The 26,308-nt window shown below is 39.5% G+C and overlaps 1 protein-coding gene across 2 annotated transcripts; it reads left to right on the plus strand.

Moving 5' to 3' along the window:
• Window positions 1-1,410: 1,410 nt before the first annotated feature.
• On the plus strand, window positions 1,411-21,267 carry LOC104603177 (isocitrate dehydrogenase [NAD] regulatory subunit 1, mitochondrial). 2 transcript variants are annotated; one of them, XM_010267147.3, is made up of 4 exons: window positions 1,411-2,203; window positions 15,622-15,861; window positions 19,936-20,014; window positions 20,612-21,267. In XM_010267147.3, the coding sequence occupies exons 1-4, from the start codon at window positions 1,655-1,657 to the stop codon at window positions 20,884-20,886; spliced, it is 1,143 nt and encodes a 380-aa protein (XP_010265449.1). In that variant the 5' UTR covers window positions 1,411-1,654; the 3' UTR covers window positions 20,887-21,267. The 2 variants fall into 2 exon arrangements, with proteins under 2 accessions (XP_010265449.1, XP_010265450.1); XM_010267148.3 differs by having other exon boundaries at window positions 1,474-2,203; window positions 15,634-15,861.
• The last annotated feature ends 5,041 nt before the right edge of the window (window positions 21,268-26,308 follow it).

The raw sequence follows: 26,308 nt of genomic DNA on the forward strand, positions 1-26,308 counted from the left end.
ATAACATACTAGATGTCTTGAGGTAACTGGTGATGCCATAAGTTGATTTCAAGTTCGTCGAAGCTCGAGAAAGCAGATCAAGCTTCCATTTCCATTATCAAAGGTCAAGAAGCTAGCTGGGCAATAGTTGGTGGAAGGTAATCACTAATGATACTTAGTTGTAGAGTTCCTCAAAGATAAGAGGTGATGAAGAGAGCAAATTAGTGTTCTATTTCCATTAATGGAAAATGAGAACATAGGATTGTTTTCAAAATTTTCCATGTATAATTATGCCTCAATTGAGGGAAATACCAATAAGATTGCATCTTTCCTGTGATTTTTGTGGTTCTTTCACACCTTTACCAAGCTGCAAGAAAATGACTAGGGGTGCATATTTCCCTCAAACCAGAGTTTGCACTCTACCCAAATTGAGCCTTAGGCTACATTTGGTTGTGGTGCAAATACAATTTTGCACCTTGTAAATGATGTCTTGTCCGGTTCAAGTGAATACAGAATGGAAGATTTTGATTAACGATACAGAGTATGATGCAGTTTTGTGAGTATTTGGTTTATAACATGAAAATAATTGGAAACTCGAACACCCGAACCAATTAGCATTTGATTTTTACTAAGAAGCAGAGTTCACAAGTAAATAACATTCATCAAATTTGGTGATTTCAACACGAACATCCAAACCAAAATCTAACCAACTCACAAGTTACAACTTTAACAACGGAAGAACCTTTGTGAGTGTCAGCAGTCTTCTGTGACAGATTAAAATTGATCAACGACTCTAGTTGCAATCTAAATGAACCATAACGATTGGTGTTGATTGTTGAATGAAATTCTTAGAAACCCATTCAATCCTACCACCTACAGCCACCACTGGATTTCGTTCTCCTTTCTCTTGCATTTTCTCTCTCTAGAAGTAGAGTTTAATTGTTGAAGAAGATAGTTCAATTATTCACTTGTTAGAGCTTCTAATATTTATTATCTTGACTATGAAATCCCTTACCTTCCAGAAAATCAGAGAAAATTGATGTAAGAAGTCATGGTGTCTTAGATTGTTGGTTGGATTTACGAGTTCAAAGGTCATGGATGGAAAATAATTGAGATCGGATTTTACCATTGTAGTTGCTTGTCCGATGGAGTTCTAATAGTATTATAAATTTTAATTATTTTAAAATAAAATAAAAAACAAAAATAATTTAATTAACATTATAAAAATTATGAAGAATGGGGATCCCCGCGATGGGGATTTTCGCTTGAATGGGAGAGGACCGTTGCTTTTCCTAACTGGACCAAAGTAAAAATTTACATCAAACCGGCCTTTGCATCATAAACAAACGCAGCCTTAGAAACAAATCATAGGGGTAAAAAAGTCATTTCATACTCTCGTTTAACAGTTTAAGAATAACACCCTAAATTCTAGGGTAGGTTTTACCGTTTTAGGTAATACGCGAAAATATAGAGGGTGGCTTTGTAAATGAACCTAAAGTCGAAGCTTAGGACGGCAGTGGAAGTGGAGAGAGAGAAGAAGAGGGCAGGAGAGGTCACCTGTTAACCAGTTCAAACAGAAAAATAAGGCAGACGGAAACGCAACCGAGGAAAAATCACAAACAAATAGCGGCACCATCCATTCTACTTTTGTCAACAGAGAAGTACTTCTCTATCCATGGCTAGAAGAACCCTACCAATTCTGAAGCAACTCCTTCATAGCTCAAGAGGGTCTTCATCCGATCATCTGATTGCAAGGTTAGGTTTATCATGTCTCGAGTCGAAGAGAACTGTAACCTATATGCCCCGGCCCGGTGACGGTGCGCCTAGAGCTGTCACCCTGGTTCCAGGCGATGGGATTGGACCTCTTGTCACGGGTGCTGTCGAGCAGGTCATGGAGGCAATGCACGCTCCAGTGTATTTTGAGAGATACGAAGTTCATGGGGATATGACGAAAGTTCCACAGGAGGTGATTGATTCGATCAGGAAGAACAAGGTCTGCTTGAAGGGTGGTTTGGCCACTCCAGTCGGAGGAGGTGTTAGCTCATTGAATGTTCAGTTGAGGAAGGAGCTTGATTTGTATGCATCGCTTGTGAATTGTTTCAATCTACCTGGGCTGCCCACAAGACATGAAAATGTTGATATCGTTGTAATTAGGGAGAATACGGAAGGAGAATATTCGGGGCTCGAGCATGAGGTCGTTCCTGGTGTCGTCGAGAGCCTCAAAGTAATTCTCTTGATCTATGTGCCATTTTCGTTCAATTTTTCGTTTGTTCCTTTAATTTCTTTATTTCGTCTTTTTTCCTAGTCTGTCTCGGTCTTGATTCTTAATCTTCTAGTTTGTGCATCTTTTGGCATTGATGCGATCTATCTATCTAATACAGTTAGAATTGATTGGGGCTGATCTTTAGAATCTTAGATGGCCTTGGTATAGAATTGGAAGTCATATGCTATGCTACCTCTTTTTTGTTCCCCCGTCATTTTCATCACAAGAACCTGTAAATCCATCAATAACTTGAATATGATAGTTAGAATCCCTTGAGAGAGAGATTGATTTCTGAATTTCTTTGATGCCTTCTCTTCTCTTTCATGATTGTATTTATTTTGTTTTCATTCTCATGATAACAACTGACTACAATACTTGCTTTTGTTCTGTTACAACGATTTGTTCAACTTGCTTTTCGGTTATGGCTGATGTGGCTTCTTGCTGACACGGCCTCTTTGTGTATACTTGACTAACAACTTTCGGTTGTAAACAGTCCCCCGTCCTTAAAAGAGACCTTGCACTCAGGGTCTAAATTTGGGAAACGATTCTGGAGATTGAGATAAGGTTCCCAAGTAGCATCGGTTTCTGGAAGATGAGCTCAGACTACAAGAGCTTCTGGTATTACATGATTTCCTTTATGTACCCAGTGAAAATCGATAATGTGTGCTAGTTCTGTTTGGAACTGTCCATCCTCCGAAAGTGGTGGTAATGTGGAGTGTGTAACAGCCCTAGGCTTGGGCCATTTCTTAAGCACCGAGATGTGAAAAGCGGGGTGAAGTTTGGATGTTGGTGACAGATCCAGCTTGTAGGTCACTGCTCCAATCTTGGCAGTGATCTGAAATTGGCCGAAATATTGTGGGCTAAGTTTATTCTAGCCATAGCCTGCTACTGAAACTTGCTGAAATGGTCATAGTTTAAGAAACACCCTATCACCTACTTGATAGTTGCATGATCTATGCTGCTTGTCGTAGATCTATTTCATCCATTGCTGCCTATAGCAGATGGGCCTGTAGTTCTTGTAGTATGGCATCATGCTGAAGTAGTAGATCCTCCAAGGCTGCTATTGCGGTGGTGCCCTTCTCATATGGGAGAAATACAGGTGGATCGCGACCATATAAGGCTTGGAAAGGTGTCATCCTTGCCACATTGTTGTATGTCGTGTTATACCACCATTCAGCCTAGTCCATCCATTTTACCCACTGTTGTGGTCTATCTCCTGTGAAACATCACAAGTAGGTCTCAAGACTGCGATTGACCACCTCTGTCTGTCCATCTGTTTGAGGGTGGTAAATCGTTGACTTGAGAAGCTTAGCTCCCTGAAGGTGAAATAATTCCGTCTAGAATTGACTCATAAAGACTAGATCACGATCAGGAACAGTGGAGCTAGGGAGTCCATGAAGGTGCACAATTTCTTTAATAAAAACATAAGCCACGGAAGCTGTGGTAAATGGATGAGAGGGGTAAAAAGTGACCATATTTAGTAAGTCAGTCCACTACAACAAGGATGGTTGTTTTCCCAAGTTAAGAAAGTAAACCCGTAATTAAATCTATAGAGATATCTTGCCAAACTTGTGTGGGTATTGACAATGGTTGTAACATTCTCATTGGCGTTCTGGTATTAGCCTTGTACTGTTGACAAGTGAGGCATTCAGCAATGACTTTCTGAATGTAGGTGTGCATTCCCTTCCAAAGCGATGTTGTTTGTTTTTGAGTGTGAAGGACCCCAGAGTGCCTCCTTAAGGGAGAGGCATGGAATTCCAAAAGCTGGCTCAAATGAGGAGAATGGGTCGATATACATAACTTGTTTTTGTAGTACAATAGATCATCTTGAATTGAGTACCCCAAAGATGACAACGGAAGGAAGCTTCAAAGGCTACAACGGCCTTAAATTCGATGAGGCGCTGAAGATGAAGAAGACAATTGCAGGTACCGCTGCAGGTTAACAATGGAGAGGTTAGAGGATAGGAAATCCAGATGATCTTGGCATTGGAGGAAGCAAGGTTTAAAATGTCGATGTCGATGGAAATGTCGCTTACCAAAATATAGGACATATGTCGGAAATGTCGGACATTGTGGAAATATTATGAAATATGTGGAAATATGCAAAGATATTTTGTAAAATGATAAAAGAAGCATGAATACATATTTCTAGACTATTATCTTACTCCCAACCATTATATAAAGCTAAGAAACTAAGATCAATAACAAATCAGTAAATGATGATTTACTGATTTATTATGCATTTTGATGTTTTTACAAGGTTATCTGATATTTTCTTTTCTTATTTTTAATTCTGATTTATTATAAATTCTAATGTATTTATTTCACACTAGTAAATAGAAATACATTTGTTCTGATTTTTTAAATATTAAAGTTATAATACATTATGTTTTATTATAAATTTAATAAACTGATTCTCCTTTTTGTAGTATTAAGATTATGTTAAATTCTGATTTCTTATAAAACTTAATGAATTTATTATGATTTTTAGTACTAAATTTATAATAAATTATGATTTAGTATAAAATTTATTAGATTTATTCTGATTTTTTTATATTAAATGTAGAATCTGATTTTAATAAATATTTTAAAAAATACTAACTAGTTAATATTTTATTACTTGAAAAATATTTTATGTTTTATGTTATAAAGTAATTAATTTATTCTTTTGTTTTTATATTTTGTTAATTATTTTTTATAAATATTTTGTTTGAAATATTAAATAGAAATTATTAATGGAAATATTATTAATGTACATTAGTCGATATCTTGTTGAAATTAGTTGACATCCTGTCGACATTAATCGACATCCTATCGACATAATAGGAAAAACTGCATTTTTTTTGATTATTTGGACCAATTTGGTCGACATTTCCGAAATATAGGAAATGTCAACCGAAATAATGCAATTTTTATATTACCATCCATTTTCATGTCAGTGAACCTCGACATCGACATATGTCGGGCGACATTAGCGACATTTGGCGACATTTGAAACCATGGGAGGAAGGCAGGGCAAAGTGTTCTCTTTAGTCCCAGTCATCGTTGGCAGGAGGAAGTTTGGGTCCTTTTTGCCGCCGGCTGAAGTTCCGTCAGAGAGTGTGACGTTAGATGACAGACCATTGAAGTTCATAGGCACACTGGAACCCCCTGTTCATCCTTCAGCTTAGTGGGTGGGATTTTCAAATTTCAAACCGAAGTTGAGCTCTTTAGGCGTTATGGGAAATTTTAAGCTTGACCTGTTTCCATTTTGGGGACCGGTTCGCCCCTTACGAGTTAAATCGATTTTGTGTTATGGCCCACCCAAAAGCCAATAGACGGGCTTGGGCCCGCCTAGAGTTGCGTTGAAGCCTTGCTCTTCTAACCTCTCCAAACATCTAATACCCTTGAGTTCCATCTGGTAGAGGTTCGAGTCAATCAAAGGCCCTTCTCCTGATCCCTCCAACTGTAGTGGAGTCCAAGAAATTTCCAGGCTCAAGTGTATTGGTAGGTAGTAGCTAGGTTCGACATCTTTCTTGTTCCAAGGTGAGTCCAATCTGACAGGTGACCTAGAGAGTGAGCCTCTTGTCAATGTACAAGAAGATGCAGTAAGACATGTGCAGGATGTTGTAGCAGACCAGGTGGATAAAGCGACATGCCTTGGAAAGTTTCTCGGGGTCTCCTTTTCGGCTGATCAAGAGTCGAATGCTTGGGAGTGGCTTAAAGTTAAGTTTGCTGATGAGGTGAAGATCCTTAGCCCCTAGGATGATCCCTGTTTCTGGTTGGATGAAGAATCAGAGACAGAAATTTCGTGGTCGGATTACTCTTCTAGCTCTTTGATATTCCCCTTTGGAAGTAGAAAGTCCAAATTGCTGGCAGACTACTATGATGTGAAGGTGGTTAGTCCTCCCTCTCGTGATGTCCGATGCACCTGAGGGAGAGGTAGAAAAGGAAGAAGTAGGAATATCTCGCTGTGCTAGGGGTGTCGTCTTCTTTGCCCTCTTGTTTGGTTCTGGTCCTTAGCAGTTTGGTGCTATCTGTGTTTCGCTTTGTTCTAGGTGTTTCATTTGTTTTTCACCTGTGACCTGGCATAGTGGTTTTTTTGGGTTGGGGTGATGTTTTGGAGTTGCCGGGTTGAATTATGTTTCTATCAAGTATTTCCTTTTGTTTTTCAATTTCTAATTTCTGGAAATGTGGGTAACAATATGGCCTTACATTTATTGGTGCTGCACTTAGCAAGAGTGGGATGTGGTGGTCGTGTTGTTGTTGTGGGGGCAATCCTTTTGGTTCTTCAATGACACTCGTGTACTATTTAAGGAGCTGTTGGAGCTGGTTGTGGTAATCCTCGGGTTCCTTGGCCTGGCTGGTTCTGGCTAGTGTTGGGCTGGTCTAACTAGAACCGAGTTGCATGAAGATGGGTTGGCTAAGACCCCCAACCTGTTTGGATAAATGTGGCTAGACTGATGGGTCTAGGCCCTTTTACAATCTGTCCTTGTAGATGAATTGCTGACCCACCCATGTGGAAGTCCATAGTCAAGCGAGCCCAATCGCAGAGAACAGGTCCTAATTGCTTCAACTACCCAATCTCCAGAACACATCAGTCCCACTAAATTCAAGCGGGTACAAATCTACTAATTGACCTTTGTGCTTGCACATATACTATCACAAGGCAAATTGCTTCCATTTGCTACATGTATAGTGAATACTGATCTGAACTGTAAGTCTTAACTTTCTTACCAAGGTCTGAGTTACAAAATTGAGAATGCTGCCATTGACTATCAAGATTGATATGTGGCGGCCCTGGACCAGTCCTTCCACTCTCATTGTTTGGGTAGAAGCAAGGCTGTGAGAGCTCGTAAGGAATAAGGATATTTTTGCGGTAGTCTTTGACCAGTGATCTAGCCCCTGATTGCAGGTTGTTTCCTCACTGTTGTTTGAATGAAAAGTTTGGGCTTGGGCCGAAGCTGTTAGGCCTTACCAAAATCCCTTCTTCTTTGTTCTAGGTAGGGGGTTTGAACATGGGTCCCACCTGCCTATTAACTCTTCTTGACCGAATCTGTTTTTCTTCATACAGTTGAGCTAAACTACGACGTCAAGCACAGAGGTGGGTTGCATAGCTCTTACCTCAAATCGAATTTCTTCCTTCAGGCTGTCAACGAAGCTTTTGACCAGTGCTCTTTCAGGCCAGCCTTGGACGCACACTGCTAATCTTTCAAATTCCATTTGGTATTCTTGGAATGGTCCTGTTTGCCATAGCTTCACCATTTTCTCATCAAAATCTTCGAAGGCTGATGTTCCAAATCGAATGCTTAAAGCATCCACGGAATCTAACCAAGAAACTTGAGGATGTCCTTGCTAGTACCTCTGGTACCACAGGATTGCCTCACCATCAAGATGTGTAGGCGCAAGTGTGACTCAATCTTGGCCTGGTGTATCGTTATAATCGAAGTAGCATTCTGCTTGGAGAAGCCATGAGGTGGGGTCTTCTCCTGAGAAGATTAGGAAATCCACATGATGAACCCTAGGATAATCATTCGAAAGAAAGGCAAAATCAAAAAACATAAGTTTACTTTCACAGGCTTGTTACTTGCCAATTTTTTCCTTTCATCTTTGCTTCCCAATCTTCCATTTTTCAAATGTCAAAGGTTAGCTCCATATCCAGTCCAACCCTCCCAAGACCCTGGATAGCCAGAACTAAAATTGGTTGAAAAGTGAAAAACACTAGAAGTTCTCCAAGTAAGGAAGGCAATGAAGAAAAGAAAAGAAAAGTGAAGGACTCCCATCTTATGGTACTGGAAGAGTCTCCTTCAATCAAAAAGTTCATAACAGCAGAGAGGTTCGCCGGCCGGTTGTCGCTTGTCTGAATAACAAGGTCGAAGAAGAATGGAGAGTTTTGTTTAGGCAACAAAATGGAGAAGAGTACTTCAGCTGGAGAAGAAGAAGATCCTTATGGAGGAAATAACAAACAGAGGGAAGAGGCTTTTGAAAATAAGGGAAGACCTACGAGCAACGATTGTAATGGACTCAGAAGTGGTGGACTGGTTTAAAGGTTTCATAGATGGTCTACTATTTGCAGAAAGAATACAAGGATGGGAAAATGAAATGACAAACAATGGGAAGAGATTTACAGTAGAAAATAGAAGGAATAGAAATGGAGGATTTATTTTATTAACAGAGTTCTTTGGCAAAGGGGGAAAACAGTTAGTATGCTTACTGGAGGGACAAGCTAAACAACGGTGAAGATGATTGCAGGTGCACTTGATGAGTTCAACCAGAAAAAATGGGAGCTCTTGAATGCTGAAGAGCAAACTCTGAGGAAAGAACAAAAATAGGGGAGGTAAGTGAGAGTTTAATTGGGAAAACATACCAGTCAAAGCAAACTAACTAGATTACTCCCACAACAGTACTCTCAACAGACACCAGTTCGAAAATAATGTGGGATGGAAGAAGCGTGGACTGGGTTAAGAGGAAAGTCGCGAAAGTAAAAACAAAAGTTGAGGATTGGAAAGAAGTATTGCAAATCTTGCTGGAGATGCTTCAGCCAAAGGAGAAAATCACGCTTATCCCGTTTGACAAAAGTAAGGCAATTCTTGACATGGCCGAACTTCAGACCGAGAGAAGAATCCTAGAAATCAAACTTGGCCAGATTGTAGTGGAAAATTGGTTGCCCTCTTGTAATGAATTGAATATCTCTCAAAAGACCATAGTTATCAAGATTCTGGGATTACCTTTTAACCTCTAGTAGGAACACATCTTCCACAAGATAGTAGTAGTTTGTGGTGGTGTATTGGAAGGGTTTTGCGTGCAAAATCTTCAAGCGGCAAAACTCAAAGTGGTAGGGAAAAAATTCCAAGAACTTTGGACATCTTTACTGATGACTGTTGGAGAATGGTGTGGTTGGTGTTGGAAGTCGAAGCAAGACTGTGGAATAGTTCGGAGGAAGAAGACGTTGACGTGGATTGTTGGAGGCCATGTGTCAAGTGTTGGGTGGACCGCTTGAAAGGTCAAGTCGACCAGGAGTTTATGGAAGATGAAAAGTCGGGGAATAGCCTAAAGGAGGACTCTTTGCCATTTAAGGGAGATTTTTTGAAAAAATTTGAATGGGATCCAACGGCCCAAAGGAAATCCTATGCTGAGGTGCTGCGATTGAGACAAGGCACAAGCGGGCCATCTCGCGCCTATTTTACAAATGAAAAGTCTGATCCAGGTTTACTTAAGCCGGTCCAAAAGTTTAATCCGGTTCACACTAACCAAGTTGGGTCACGTGACCCCTTAAAAACTCATGCGCAAAGGTCCGTTGCGCATGTGGGGGACGATAATCGTGGTCTATCATCGTCCCCCTCGATCTCTCTTTGCTCTTCTCTCCCTCAAACGGGTATGACAAACAGAGGTATCCCCCCTCTCTTTCTCATGCAGAATGCGCCTCATCCATGCAAGGAAAGAAACTACAGTGGAGGACAGCGGTTGAAGAGAACTCCACAACCCCTGAAAAGCCGAACCCTTGGTACAATGGGGACTCGCAAGAGGACTCTGAAGATGACTCAGACTAGGAGGATTTGAGAGATGTGGAAGAGGATGAAGTGAATCAGTGGTCAAGTATAGGTAGCCTCAACTCAACAAAGGCCTGTAATTTCACACGCCTTGAGGTCTTTGGAACTGAACTCTTCTTTAGTGAAGAAGCTAGTACGGAATTTTTGGAATTATAGGAATCGGGGGATGGTGACTCTACTACGGAAAGTGGGAGGCCTTTAGATGATTCTCAGAGAGAGGAGAAAGTAGAAACAAGTCAAGAACAAAGGCAGGGTAGTAGTTTTGAGGAGATGGATTTCCACTGCAAACTAAACGTGGAACCACTTGAGGAACAACTCCCTCTAGCTGCACGGGTGGTTATTGAACCTGAACTCGAACCATCAGGGATTGTACTTGGAGTGGTCGATGGAAACCAAGATCAGGATCAGGGAGTTTCTTCCCCCCTTCCCCTCACTCCCATCCTTTCTTCCTCCCCTCTTTCCTTTCAAAACTCAATTGATATTGGTCCTTGTAGTAATCCTTGGCCTTTGGTTTTTGTAGATCCAATTGTTGAAACATCACCGGTGGCGGATATTGACCCTTGTGCGGCAGGAAAAGAAGATGGGTGAGGAGATAAAGACAGGGAGAGGGAAGTAATCCTGAATGTGACTCAATAGAAGGAATCTAAGAAGGAAGAAGGGGGAAATGGAACTATTGTAGGCATAGAAGAAAAGGGGAAGGAACTTGGTGTGTTACATGAGAAAGAAGATGATTACAAAGAACCACCCAAACTAAAAGGGAAGGAACAAAAAGAAGCTAGTTGAAAGTTCACCAAAGGAAAGGTCTATCTTAGAAAGGAGGTAGGAGATAATAAAAAAAGAAAAAGGAAAATGAATGAGGTGGAAAAGCTAGCCTGTGGAGTGAAGACAGTAAACAAGAAGAGGGAGGAAAAGAGAGGAGACTAGGACTTGGAAATAGGGAAGGGTCTAGACAAAAAAGTGGAGTGAAGATTCTTTGTTGGAATATAAGAGGGTTAGGGAGTGCAAAAAAGAGGAGAACCATTAGGAATGTGATAAGAACTGAGAGACCATTAATAGTCATGCTCTAGGAAACAAAACTTTCGGATTTGGATGGAATATGGATAAGAAGTATCTGGAGTAGTAGTAGGGGTCTAAGTTGGTCTTTTGCCCCATCTTAGGGCGCCTCATGTGGTATCCTTACAATTTGGAAGAACGAGGAAGTTGATTGTCAGGAGGAGTTGATAGGACAATACTTAGTATCAATAAAAGCCAAGAAGATGAGTGATGGAAGGGATTGGGTGCTGACCAATGTGTATGGCCCGAACTCATATAGAGAGAGGGATACGTTCTGGGAGAGCTAACTGTAGTTAGGGGCCTTTGGGAGGGACCATGATGTTTGGGAGGGGATTTCAATGTGATAAGGTACACAAATGAGACAAACAACCCCAATCAGTCCATAACAACAAGTATGAGACACTTCAACTCCTTGATTGAGTCCCTAGAACTAAGAGAACCTACATTGTTACAAGCCTCTTTCACCTAGTCAAATCTTCAGGAAAGTCAAGTGTGCTCAAAGCTGGATAGGTTCCTTTTCTCCAATGATTGAGAGGAGTTGGGGGGGGGGGACTTAACATTGAAAGCCCTTCCTAGAGTAACCTCGGACCACTGCTCCCTAAGTCTTTACCAATAAAACCTTATTGGAGGCCCTACACCCTTTAGATTTGAGAATATGTGGCTAGAAGTTCCAAACCTGCAAAAGGTAAACAATTAGTGGTCAAAAGGTGGAATAAGGGCCAGAGAGAAAGGGGTGAGATTCTCAAAGAAGTTGAAAAGATTAAAGGAAAAGGTCAAGGAGTTGAACAAAGAAGAATTTGGAAAACTTGAGGTCATAAAGGAGGAATTAGCTAGGAAAATAGAGGAATTGGACCAAAAGGAAGCCTGCAAAGAGTGCGGGCTGGTGGACAGAGCTGAAAGATGGAAATTAAAAGTCAATAAGAGGAAATGCTGAGGAAGGAAGAAGTTTCTTGGAGACAAAAATCAAGGTGTAAATGGATTCTGGAGGGGGATAGAAACACCAGATTTTTCCACTCACTAGCAAACAAGAGAAGGAAAAACAAATCTCCGGTATCGAGGTGGAGGGAAGAGTAATAAACTCAAAGGAGGAAATTAAAAGGTGCTTTGTTGATCATTTCGAGTCAATCCTTGCCTCCTTTGTTGAAAGCAATTTGGAATTTGGGGAATTATTGTAGGATAGAGTGCTAGAATCTAAAGTTGCCCTCTTAGAAAGAGCTTTCAATGTAGAGGAGGTCCATGAAGCAATTTTCTCGATGGATAGATCTAACGCTCCGGGGTCGGATGGTTTCTCAATGACTTTCTATCAAGATTGTTGGGGAGATCTTAAAAGATGATTTAATGGATGTCTTTGTTGAATTCCATCAAAAAGGGAAATTCTCTCTAGGAGCAAATGCAACTTTTATTGTTCTAGTGCCAAAAAAGAAAGAGGCCAAAACCCCTAAGGATTATAGACTGATAAGTCTTGTGGGTAGCATGTATAAGATCATTGCTAAAGTTTTGGCTGGTCGGTTAAAGACTGTCTTGCCCTTTGTTATTTCTCAGAACCAAGGAGCTTTTGTAGAAGGAAGACAAATAGTGGATCAAATCTTAGTGGCAAATGAATGTGTGGCAGCTAAGAAAAAACAAGGTGGAAAAGGTTTAATTTGTAAATTGAACCTAGAAAAAGCTTATGATATGGTGGATTGGTCTTTCTGTTGAATCTCATGGAAAAGATGGGTTTAGGAGAAAGATGGAGACTATGGATCAAAGGATGTATTAGCTCTGCACATTTTTCTGTCCTTTTAAATGGGGTAGCAAAGGACTTCTTCCCGGCTAAAAGAGGACTGAGACAAGGTGATCCCTTACCCCCATTCTTGTTTACCTTTGTTGCTGAGGTTTTGAGTAGACAAATCATCAAGGCTGACCAAGAAAATTAGTTTAAAGGTTGGAGGATTGGTAGTTCAGAGGTGGTGGTGTCTCATTTGCAATTTGTTGATGATACAATCATTTTCTGTAAGAGTTGTGATGAACCTAGTTTGAGGAATCTGAAAAATTTGGTGGATAAGTTTTAGCAGGCCTCAAAACTAAAAGTGAATTGGGGAAAAAGCTGTGTAGCTGGAATAAACCTAGGAGAGGGTGACATCCAAGCCATGGCAAATTTGCTAGGTTGTGAAGTGAAAAGCTGGCCTCTAGAATACCTAGGTATGCCCTTGGGGGGAAACCCGAAAGTTGAAAGCTTTTGGAAGCCAGTTTTAGATAGATTCACAAAGAAGTTGGAAATGTGGCAGAGAAGTTATATTTCCTTGGGGGGAAGAATCACTTTGATAAAATTCACCCTAGCAAACTGCCCACTTATTTCCTCTCCACCTTTAAGATCCCGGTGAAAATAGCAAGGAAGATGGAGAAGATAATGAGGGATTTTTTGTGGGAACCCAGCGATGAAAAGAGGTATCATTTATTGAAGTGAGAGCTAAGTTTGTAAACCCAAGGAGTGAGGTGGCCTAGGTATTGGGAACATTTTAAAGAAAAATATGGCCCTTCTATGGAAATGGCTGTGGAGATTCCCTTGTGAAGAAGATTAGTTGTGGCACAGGGTAATTAAAAGCATTCATGGTGAAGTAGAAAACGGCTGGGATGCAAAACTAGCCTCCAATGCAGCTCCAAATTCCCCTTAGAAGGCAATCTTTGAGGTACTACCAACCTTTCTTCACTTTATCTGTTTTGATGTTGGGTGTGGCAATAAAGTTTTATTCTGGGAAGATCTACGGGTTGGGAATTTGCCTTTTAAGGTTAAATTCCCCGATCTCTACCCTTTGTCAAACCTTAAAAACAAACTTGTTGCTAGGGTTGGCATGCTTTCAGATTTGGGTATCTCTTGGGACTTTGGCTTCAGAAGGGGGCTGAGGGAAAATGAATGTGAATCCCTATTGCTCTCGATCTCAACCCTAGAGAAGGTCTACTTAGACCAAACTACAGCTGATAGTAGAGTTTGGTCCCCAACTCCTGATGGTTTATCCTCTTGTGCCTCTTTCTTCAGTTTTCTCACTCACTCTAATCCTTTGGGGGTGAACTTCCTAGTGAGAGAAATCTGGTGTAAACCGATCCCTCCTAAAGTACAAGCCTTCTGTTGGGAAGTGTTCCTAGGGAAGGTAAACACTTGTGATGTGCTACAGAAAAGAAGGCCAAACAAATGCCCCTCTCCTCATGTGTGTGTCCTTTGTAAGGATTGTGGTGAAACCCTACCCCACTTACTCTTATCCTGCTCTTTTGTTTCTTGTATTTGGGAAATTGTATGTTCTCTCTTTGGATGCAGACGAGCTTCCCCACAGGATGTGGTAAGTCTATTCAACCCCTCTTTCTTGAGGCAACATAAGAAAAGAGGAAAGTGCTTATGGAAGGCAGCAAGAGCTGCTGTGGTATGGACTATATGGGAGGAAAGAAGCCAAAGACTCTTCTTTGAAAAAAGTAAATCAAAGGAGGAAGTCATTGAAGCCATAAAAATCAGAACTGCACATTGAGTGATGACCATGGAACTATTCAAAAACTTCTCCATGAATGACATTTTAAGAAACTGGACTGAAGTAACACAAACAGATGTACCCAAAGAACTTGTGAGAGAGAAATGAAGCCACTTGCACTGAACAAACTAAAACTAAACTTTGATGGGAGTTCCTTTGGTAACCCGGGAGGGGCAGGTATAGGGGGTGTGATTAGGAATCATCTAGGAGAAGTTGTGACACTCTTCTCAGGACCAATAGGTATTGGTGACTCAATACATGCTGAACCTCTGACTCTACTTCAAGGTTTAAAGCTGGCGGAGCAGATTAGAACAACAGATTTAGAAATAGGAGACTCACTACTGGTCATTTCTTGGGCAAAACACATCACTTCAGCACCCTGGAAGCTCAAATTTATCTATAGAGAAATTGACATACTTGCAAGGAGGTTCAACTCTCAGTTTGGTTGGGTCAAAAGGACTGCAAATGGGTTGGCGGATACCCTAGCAAAACAGGGGGCAAATAGATCTACCTTATACTGGGCAGAACTGTAACTGTTTGTGTTTGTAGATTGGGTTAATGCAGTGCTGCAATCTAACTATTGTAATTCAATATTTCTGTTATTAATAAAAGTCTTATTTGCTGATCAAAAAAAAAAAAAAAGATTGGGAAATCCATGTTTGCTGGTCAGGTTGTTCCAGTTCCATTCCGGTGGCTGTTTCTGTTGCTGCATTCTTCTGGATCTTCCCTGTTTTCATTCTGTGGCATACGATCAATCTTGCTCAGAAGGGCAGCAAAGCTTTCTTTGATTTCTTTGATGTCTGTAGACATCTGGTGGATTTTCACCTCCACCTTATCTACTCGAACATCCACCCTGTCGTCCTTGTATTGGGCATTCTGGCTTTGATACCAAAAATGTTAGGGACCTGCCTAACTCAGGGCTTCTACGAGGGAGCCAGCCTCCACGGGTAAGAGAGAGAGAAAGAGAGAGGGGGAAAGGATTGATTTCTAAATTTCTTCGATGCCTCATCTTCTCTTTCCCGCTTGTATTTATTCTGTTTTCATTCTCATGGTTACAACTGACTGCAATACTTGCTTTTGTTCTGTTACAACAATTTTTTCGACTTTCTTTTCAGTTATGCTGATGTGGCCTCTTTGTCTACACTTGACTAACAATCCTCGGTTGTGTAGAGCTCTCAACATCTTTTCTTGTTTCTTTACTGACTTTATTTATCTTTTCAAAGTTTTAGAGAGGTTATAAATACTTATTTGGAATTGCCTTGTGGAGGATTATTTCTTCTCTCATACAGCCTTTTGCTAGGTAATAACAAAGTTTTGCTCAGAGCGCATTGCAAAGTATGCTTTTGAGTATGCTTACCTCAACAATCGAAAGAAAGTGACAGCTGTACACAAAGCCAATATTATGAAGCTAGCAGATGGTCTTTTCTTGGAATCTTGTCGTGAGGTTGCAACAAAATATCCTGGAATAAAGTACAATGAGATTATTGTTGACAACTGCTGCATGCAACTTGTCTCAAAGCCTGAGCAATTTGATGTAATGGTATGTGACCTTGTAATTCATTTGACTGTGTATATCCATATATTTTCATGTTGATTGGTCTCCCTGTTTTGATGTTATTTTTTTATTTGAAAATTGTCATCCCTTATCTGTTTGCATTCTCTGATGTCAAGATAGTTAAACATTTATAAGCTAGGTTTGGACCTTATTTCTCTCTGATAGGTTGACATTTATATCTCAATGTGCTTGGCAATCTGTTTGTGCTGTATTTGATACATCATACTGTTCTCTATTCTCTGATGTAAGGTTATTCTACTTAGGAAGGACTAGGAATCTGTGATGAGGAGACCAATTTCTTGTGAACATTCTTTTACTAATGCATCTGCAGGCAATATAAATTTAACCCCAGAACATGTGAGATGTGAAGAGAATGTACTATAGAAAGCCATCATTTTTGATAAATAATAGATTTCCATTTCATTAATATAAATAGTGCAAGTACAACAATGATCCTGAATAGAGAGGTAGGATTACATATCTTCTCACCCCTATTTGCCGCTTGCTTGGCTAAAGCATCAGCTAAGCCATTAGCTTCCCTAGGTACCTATTGAGTTATTATTGTAATTTCCCTTGTTATCCATTTGAGCTTTTGAAGAGCATCTCTATGAGTCCAAGCAGCCTTCTTTTCATCCTTAAGCCAGCCAACCACCACTTGAGAGTTTGAGGATTTTCAAAAGAAAATGCTTCAAGGCTAAGTTTTCAAGGTTTGGAAGGAGAAGGATCCGCAACAAAGACCAAAAAGGGAACACTGAGGAGTGGGTTTGGAAAATTGTTAGATATAATAGCGCTGAGAAGAAGGTGCTCCCAAAGATCGAGGTCACTTGAAGCGATGGTGTTGAGCACTGAAGCTCTGTTAACCGCAAGTTGCTGTCCTTGACAAGTGCTTCAAGTACATTGTTAGGGTTTATCTGTAGCAAACAAGGAGGGCAATCAGCAGGTGAGATTGACTTTAAGTTTAGGTTTGGTTCATTTTGAGTCGAGCTTCAAGGAGTAATTCAGGAAAGGAGGAGGGATTTGGTGATTCAGGTGGTTGCACAGTTAGATGGATGGAAAGAGAAGGATGAGGTAGACTTGGGAGGAAAAGTGGTGGAAGATGTAAGGGGAGGTGGGAGTAGTGATTTAAAAGGTGTGCCTTAGGTGCACAGGAGAGGCACATTTTAGGGTGTGCACCTCGCCTAGGTCCTAGGCGCACAGCCCTTTCAAAAGGTGCATACCTGGTATGCCCGATGCGCAAGGCATGTGCCTTTTTAAAATTTTACACTTTTTTGCTTTTTTTTGAACCTAGTGCCTGGTTCAAAAAAGCTCCGAAAGCCCCCCATTTGCTAATGTTGTACATTCATTCATTTTAATAAAATATCTTATTAAAAGACAATTAAAGTTATAAAATCATTATTTTTTATGTGAGAATTAAGAATTTAAGACCCTAACATGAACTTGTTTGGGATTGCCTTGAGGGCAGTGGTACAAAGATGGCTCATAAAACCAGGAATGCATATGTTTTACATCACTTTAGCTACTTGAAGTAATGCAATTGAGGAAAAAAGAGATTGTGGGTTTTACATGCTTGAAAATGCCTTACATGTTTGATTTTATTTTTAAATTTTCATTTGAATATGCTACATGTTATGTTTATGTATTTTAATTCTAAATAATAGGTTTTTTAAAACATTTATTCTAAAATTTATGTTTATATTTTTTATTAATATTATGTTTAATATTTTTTGATTTTTTGGCTTTTTTTGAAATTTCTAACATTTTTCTGATTTTTTAGCATTTTCTTTTGTATTTTTGCGCCTTTCTTCAAAAAGGTGTGTGCCTTGCCTTGCGCCTCGGGTGCAAATTTCCTCTTGTGCTTTTAAAACACTGGGTTGAAGTGCTAAAGAGGGAGATGGGGAGATAGGTGATAGGGTTGAAGATGGAAGCCCGTAAGTGGTTGGTAAGGAAGAAGAGAATGATGCGGTAAGAGGCTATGAAGACTTTTCAAGAACTGAAGTGGTTGTTGGGAGGTTGGAAGTTGATTTGGGTTGGAAAACGAGATTTGCAAATTTGGATGGACTTGGGAGTGAGTTGGAGGTGTTGAAGAAACCTTGAGTTGCAAATAAGTTTCATTTAGTGCATGTTACTAAAGTGTTTTCTAGAGTGAAAGGGGCCTCGTAGGGGATGGTCTAACAAACAAATTCAAGAGAGTTTATAATAAAAAGGAACGAAGTTCAGCGGTTCGATTAAGGAGATGGTTTCATTTAATCCATGCTACTAAAGTGTTTTCTAGATTGAAAGAGGGCCTGGTAGGGGCTGGTCCAACAAACAAATTCATGAGAGTTTATAAGAAGAAAAAAGGAATAAAAAGTTCAGAGGTTCAATTAAGGAGATAGTTGAGAGTAAAGATTCCGATACTCAAGTGATAGATGGAGCGGTGACCCACTCGTTAGTAGCATCTGAGAAAAAGTTTCTTGGCAAATTGAATTCGAATATACCTCTATCTGAATTCAACTTGTTCCATTTGCATCCCTACTGTCATAGATTGGATTTCTTGCATGAGCTGAAAACTTTTTGCCCCATTCTGCTTTTGAGAAAAAATCTTACTCAACCTTCTCAAACTTGAGCTGCTGTTTCTAGAAACATCAATTCACTGCTGATTTGAGAAGTCATTGAATTCCATAACCACAACTTAATAATCATTTTTTCTTGCTCCCATATCTCTAGGTTTGTATCATTCTTAGACAGAGACCAGTCAAGAAAATTGACCCCATCCAATTTTACCTTAGTAATTCGAAGGCTGGAATGCTCATCAATGTTCGTTGTCAACATTCTTGGAGTTATAGTAGTAGATCATAAGTTAGAGGGTTCTTAGGCCTCCAACCAAAATAAACATGGTCCAGATGAAAGGAAATCAGGCCAAACAAGGATCAATGAGAAAACAAACCAACCAAAAACAATTTCTGATAGGGGAAATAATATATGACCAGAAAAAGATTCTAGAAGTTTCATTTTTCCTTCGGAATTCTGGACCCAATTCCCATGCTTGGGTAAAAAAAGTGTGGTTCAACCTGTATAAACTTCATTCCTCAGATCCCCATCTACAGGTCATCATAACCATGAAGACTTCTGATTTTCTTGATTTTCTATAGAAGAAATTGCAGAAAGAATATCAAGACTCATCAGCTTCTAATCACCACAAAAAATAACTATGAATCATCTTTGTCCACACCATAGAATTTCTTTGATCTGTCTTTATGACCTCCTTGGTATCATCTGGATGATCTGAGGCTGAAGATGAAGAGATTGAAAGATAGAGAAGAAGAAAATTGTATTCTGTCATGAAGAATAAGTGCTGGCCTTGGTTGTCTCACCTCCTTAGTATTTCTACTTTGATAAAATTACAATAACGCCCTTTCATGTGAAATGAGGGTGGGCCTTGGTGCAGCGGTTGGGTTCCGCCACTGCGATCTGGGTGACCAGGGTTAAAATCTTGGAAACAGTCTATCTGTATGTGAAGGGGTAAGGCTGTGTATATCTGTCACTCAGACTCTGCATTGGTGGGAGCCTAGGAACTCCCCTCAGTTGTTTCTTGTATGTGAAGGGGTAAGGCTGTGTATATCTGTCACTCCTCACCTTTTCATGTGAAATACAAGAAACATAAACAGATATTTATTTTATTTTGTTTTATTTGTTGGTTGTTTTATAAATATCTGTCATTATTGTCAACTAAAAATTATAGGAAATTTAAATGTTTAATGTTCGATGTTATAATGGGACTTCATTCTTTTGGGGGTGTGGATTTTATGCCTAGGCACTCCCCTTGGTGAAAATGCCTAGGCACTCCCACATTGCCATCTAAACAACTATGGTTTACAGAAAATCTGTATGTTGGATTTTTTTTTCTTTGTTTGAAATTTTCAACTCATCCAGTGGGATTTAGTTAAACATTGGGTAGTATTCATAAATAATGCAATTTGTCCCATAACTATTCTTTTACATTCATTTTGTCATGCCTAGCATATAGAGCCGCTATTGTTTCTTCAGCTAAACTAATAATTTCATTTGTACTTATTGCAGGTGACACCTAACCTTTATGGCAACCTGGTAGCAAATACAGCAGCTGGTATTGCTGGAGGCACTGGTGTCATGCCAGGAGGTAACTATAAACGAATTGCTATGAAATCCATCTCACATCTTCCTACGTTGTGATTGTCAATTATACTGTATTTGAATATTGTATGCCGTTCATTATATCATTTTGTTTATTTTTCTTGAAAGCTATCCATTGAGAGTTTTCAATAATTGTCCCATAAAATAGCATGATGAATCAAGCCAAACCAATACAGTCAAGGCCATATGTAACATTTAAACCCACATTGTCCTTATCTAGAATGGCTTAAGGTCCAGTTAAGAAAAAGGATGGAATATGTATCAGAATCATTTCAGTTTTACTGCTATAGAATCATCTCAGTTTGGGTAGTCAACTTGTGCTCCAAATTTTAAGAAAACTGCATTTTCAACTTAGATGCTTAACCAGGTAAAATGCCGCAAGCATATGGGTGTGGTAAACCACTGATGTTAGAAGTCCAGCTATGTCCATTATTTCTTTTAGCGTGAATTCTTTGTACGCTATCTACAAATGTGCTTTTGCATGCATGCATCTCTTTTGTTATTTGCAACCATCATGTTTTCACTTCTTAGTATATGCTTTTGTCCCCTAGTCATGCTGATACCTGGCTCTCACTGTCCACAGGCAATGTGGGGGCTGATCATGCTATTTTCGAACAAGGTGCTTCAGCAGGCAATGTGGGGAATGAAAAGCTGGTGCAGCAGAAGAAAGCCAACCCAGTAGCCCTGCTTCTGTCATCTGCCATGATGTTAAGGCATTTACAGTTTCCATCTTTTGCTGATCGATTAGAGACTGCTGTGAAGCGTGTCATCTCGGAGGAAAAATATCGGACAAAAGATCTTGGAGGGGGCAGCACAACCCAAGAAGTTGTTGACGCAGTAATAGCTAATCTGGACTGATAAGAAGATTCCCCATATAATCTTTGTGCTCCCAAAAGATGTTTCAAGGCCCTGATTTTTTGAACATTTTGCAATCTCTTGGTTTCTTCTGTCTTTCATCCCATTCATGTTTTCCAGCTGCTGCAGGGAAATTACAAATTGTCAAATATATAATTTTTTCTTTGAAATAATGTCCAGGTACTCTTTAAATAGATGCCATGAGAAGGCCCAAATAGAAGCCTCTGAAAAGGTATCTTATTATGGTGATAGCAGTTGCATGACTCGTGTTGTAATCTATTGTAAAACCTTTATTGACTGTTGTAAAACCTACAAAGGTTTAAAATCTTGAGTGTTCACATTAAGTGGGTAAAATATATTTTTATTATCATCATCTTCATCTAAGCCTTGTCCCAACTTGACATCTACTGCATGAATCTTGGTTTGCCAATACATTCTGTTTAGTGTCATATCCATTGTCAAATTATCAGTGATTACATCCTTTTTGGTCTCCCCCCTAGCTCTTTTAGCTCCCACTTGCAACATATCACTTCTAATGAGTGTTATGGGTGTTGCAGATGGTGTTCTATGCATGTTATTAAGCCAATTCGTCTACTTTCTCATAGGTTTCTGCTTATGACTTCATTTTTGACTTTATCCTTTGTAATTTTATCACTCATCTAAGCGTATGCATTTACTAATATAGTAAATGTGCTCAAATCTCTTGAGAAGATTTATATTGAGGAGAAATTGAGTAATTTTAAGATCACTTCCAAAGAAATGAGAAGTAAAATTTATAGCCATCCAGGAACTAAGAAATCTCAATACTCATCAAGTGTTGGGGTGTCCATAAAAACCGAAAAACCGAACCGAATTGAGAAAATCGAATCGCAAAATGTGGTTAACCGAACCGATTGGTTCAGGATTTTTGAAAAACCGAAGGACTGGTTCAGTTTTCGGTTAACTTATAAAAAAACCGATTGGTATATATATTTTTATGTATATTTTATATATATTTTTAATGTCACATATTTTCTATGTATTTTATATATAAATATATATTCATTATATATATAAGTATATACTTATATTATATTTATAATGAATTATTTATAAATATATTATATATATTATATATCATTTATTATTTATTGTATAATATTATACATATTTTTGTATAATATGCATTATAAATATAAAAAACCGAAAAACCGAAGAACCGAACCGGTCAAAAGCCGAAACTGGCAGACCAGTTAACCGGTGGTACCGGTTCAGTTTCGGTTTGAAGAATTGGAAAAACCGGTACCACCGGTTCGGTTTACAAAAAAGTGCCATGGTTCGGTTAACCGAACCGTGGACACCCCTGATCAAATGGATAAGTTGATAGGATCTGTTCTCACATATGAGATGAGACCAGAAGAAATGGCAAAAGAAGAGGGCAACTACAAGAATATTTCCCTCCAAAGTACAAAAGATGAAAAGAGCTCTATACTGCTTTAGGTAAATGTGATCATACATTCAGCATAACATGCACCCTACATGCTCAGAAGTTTGCCTTGCACCTCAAACTTTGCCTCGCTTAATCGCGACCTTTCGGCATACAATTCAACCTCATGGTTATGACATCATTTAGCAACCCCTCCCTGATCTGCAAATCCACTAAATACACAAGGAAACACACATTGCACCTGGAGTTTATATTACTGTGCACCTAGAGTTTATATTACTGGTTGAAATATATGTATATTTCAGAATCCTCATTACATGAAATATGGCTACATATTTCTTGACCTCAGCTCTTCATTTTTTGCTTCATGATTCCCGTGACCACAGACAAGCTATGTCCGCCCGTGTTTCAACCAGGATGTTCTCAACAATTTGAAAAGGCACAAAGGATTCCAACTTGACTCAGCAGCTTCTCAGTCTTAAACCCCTAAGTCTTTAGTTCTTCAAGTGTGTTGGCCCATGCGAAATAGTTAGTGCAGGAGGGCCTGCTTATCTTGACCTTTCTCAATGCCGCTCGAATAGAGTCCAATCTCGACAAGAATCCTTGCCATCACATCAGGAAGAACACCTTCCTTTAACAACGCCAAAGCATCATCTTCCACATCATGAGGAATGTTGAATTTTATTCATCCCAGACAATGGGTAACCCTACATTGGGTATGTTCCCCTTAATCTACTCTACCTTCATGTCTTGAAATGAATTAGCAATAATATCATCCCATTCTGCCTCTACTTTGAGACTCGTGAAAATGGTGTCAACGGTGATTAGATATGAATTGATTACCTAACCACTTGTTGATTCCCCTCTTGTACTTTTCTGGAAGTATGCACAAAGTGTTGTTATGTCAACAATACAATTGGTAATAATCATACACAAATCAATGCTATCATCTCCTACGCATATCTCGACCCTACTGATTCATCAGTAGCCGCCAAAGTGGCTTCCTGCGGTACTATGGCTTGGTCCCCTTTCTTAAGGAAAGGAAGGAAAAGGTAAGAAAACCTATACAAACTTTCCCTACTTTTTCCTTCAAACCAGAAAACATAGCCTTAGGGATGAGTTCTCTCATTGTCGATCCTCTACGGTGTTAGTTTCCACTCCTTGGACCTCTTCATTAACCTCTATAGCCATGGTCATGGCCCCCACTAGTGTCTTGCCAAACATCTTCTCAATAGAACTTAAAGTTTTACTACCTCCGCCATGGACCCTGTTGTTGCTGAAACTGGCAACATTTTCCCTTGTTGGGGGGGGGGGGGGGGGGGGGGGGGGGTTGAAGGAGCTGTCACTTCCCACCCTTCAATTTGAACTTCATCCATTGCAGTGACCTTGGCACTATCCTTACTTGCGAGTTCACATCTCTGCCCCACAACGCCCACTTGAAGTTACTGCTGTTAGTAGAACTTCTAGGTACAAAATGAAAACAGAAATCAAGAAGAAGAAGAGAGAAGAAGAGAAGAAGAGAAAAAGAGGAAATAAAGGAGAAGAGAGAGCAAAGGAAGAGCAAGAGAGTGATGGGCTAAAATCACTTACTGCCACCCAAGGCAGTATTATTTATATGTTCAACATAACATTAGATAAAAGGACAAGAATGCCCTACTACCTACAATAGTACAAGTAAGCAAGTATAAATGCAAGAAATAAGAAATAAACTGAACTTATGGGACCACATAAACAAAGAACATCATGTCTGGGCCACTGTATCACTACACTCCCCTTTAAGTTGGGAATAGATATTTATCATTCCCAATTTGCATAAGTCTGATTTCAATTTCACTTCGGTGACTGCTTTGGTGAAGAGATCAGCAAGCTGCATATCAGAGGCGACATAGGGCAAACAAACATCTTGAGAAGCAACTTTCTTGCGGATGAAATGACGGTCAACCTCAATATGTTTAGTTCTATCATGTTGGATGAGATTATGAAAAATATTGATGGCAACTTGATTATCACAATACAACCTCAACGGTTTCTCATACTCAATCCCCAATTCCTGGGGAAGAGATCTCAGCCATAACACTTCAGCCACACCATGGGCCATGGACCTATATTCTACCTCAGCACTTGAACAGGCAACGACATTTTGCTTCTTACTATGCCATGACACAAGGTTACCTCCAACAAAAGAACAATATCCTGAAGTCGATCTTCTATCATCAACACATCTAGCCTAGTCAGCATTAGTATACACTTCAATTTTCATATGACCATTATTTTTAAAAAGTATTCCCTGACCAGGACATTTTCTCAAGTAAGAAATGATTCTTTCCACAACCAATAGATGAGTAGTTTTAGGAGAATGCATGTATTGGCTGACCACACTAACAACATAAGAGATGTCAAGGCGAGTGAGACATAGATAAAGGAGCTTTTTAACTAGTCGTTGGTACATTACTTTGTCTTCAAGAGGCTCACACCCTTTAGCACTTATCTTATGATTCAGATCAATGGGTGTGTCTATGGGTTTAACCCCTAGTTTCGTAGTGTCCTCAAGAAGATCAATGACATATTTCCTCTAGGAAATAAATATACCATGTCTAGAGCGGGCCACTTCAATTTCCAAGAAATAGCGTAGATCACCAAGGTCTTTCACTTCAAATTCCTTATGAAGGAATTGTTTGAGAGAATCAATCTCATCAAGATCACAACCAGTCACAACAATGACATCAACATACACTACAAGAAATGTGAGAGAAGAACAAATTCTCTTAATGAAGAGAGTATGATTGGAGTGGGCCTGTACATAACCAAACCTTTCAAGAGCTAATCTACATCTATCAAACTAGGCTCTTGGAAATTGCTTTAAACCATATAAAGCCTTTTGTAATTTGCAAACTTTCTTTCTTATAGCAACATCATAAAAACCAGGAGGTAGTTCCATATACACCTCATCCTACAAGTCTTCATTAAGGAAAGCATTCTTGACATCAAGTTGAAACAGAGGCCAGGAGAAATTTACTACAAGGGATAGTAGAACTCTAATGACATTCATCTTAGCAATAGATGCAAATGTTTCAAGGTAGTCAATGCCATAAGTCTGAGTATACCCCTTTCCCACCAGCCGATCTTTATACCTCTCAATTGAGCCATCTGCATTATGCTTCACAGTGAACACCCATCTGCACCTAACTGGTATTTTTTCCTTATGGCTTGTCAATTAGCTCCCAAGTCTTATTTTTAATGAGAGCACCCATCTCTTCTTCCATTACATTCTTCCACTCAGGTAGTGCAAGAGCTTCCTGTATAGATCTAGGAATAGGTATAGCAGAGATAGATGCCAAAAAGGACCTATAGGATGGTGAAAGATGATCATAGGTGATAAACAGAGATATGCAATGAGCAGTAGATGAAGTACACTGACGCTTTCCCTTGTGGATAGCAATGGGAAGGGTCAAGATCATCTGGAGGGGGTAGAGGATCAGAAGAAGAGGGTAATGCATTAACAAGCAAAGAGGGAAAAGTATGTGAATCTAGAACTACAGAGGAGAGAGGAATTGGCCTGGACTAGTTATGAGCACCGAAATCAACCTGCCTCCACCTCCTGTGGTAAACTCTCAACTCTCTACACCTCTGATAAGTACCCTCATTACACAACTTTCCTTCAAGAATAGGGATAGGTAGAGGAATTCCAAGACATGGATGATCCTTCTCATTATTCTCCCCGTAAGAAGAAACACCTGGGTAATAGGAGACATCCTCAAAAAAGGTAACATCCATGGATACAAACCGAGAACCAGAAATAGTATCATAGCAGCAATCTCTTTTGATTTTGTGCATAGTCAAGGAATATACATTTAGCATCTTTAGGATCAAATTTAGAACAATGGGGGTTATAGAATTTGAACAAAACAAGTGCACCCAAAAACTTTAAGAGGGATGGTGTACAAATCTTTCTCAAGATACAACAATGAAAAAGAAGTTTTCATATCCAGAACACAGAAC

This window comes from Nelumbo nucifera, chromosome 8, assembly GCF_055504915.1.
Source record: "Nelumbo nucifera cultivar China Antique chromosome 8, China Antique-T2T, whole genome shotgun sequence".
Classification (NCBI taxonomy): Eukaryota; Viridiplantae; Streptophyta; class Magnoliopsida; order Proteales; family Nelumbonaceae; genus Nelumbo; species Nelumbo nucifera.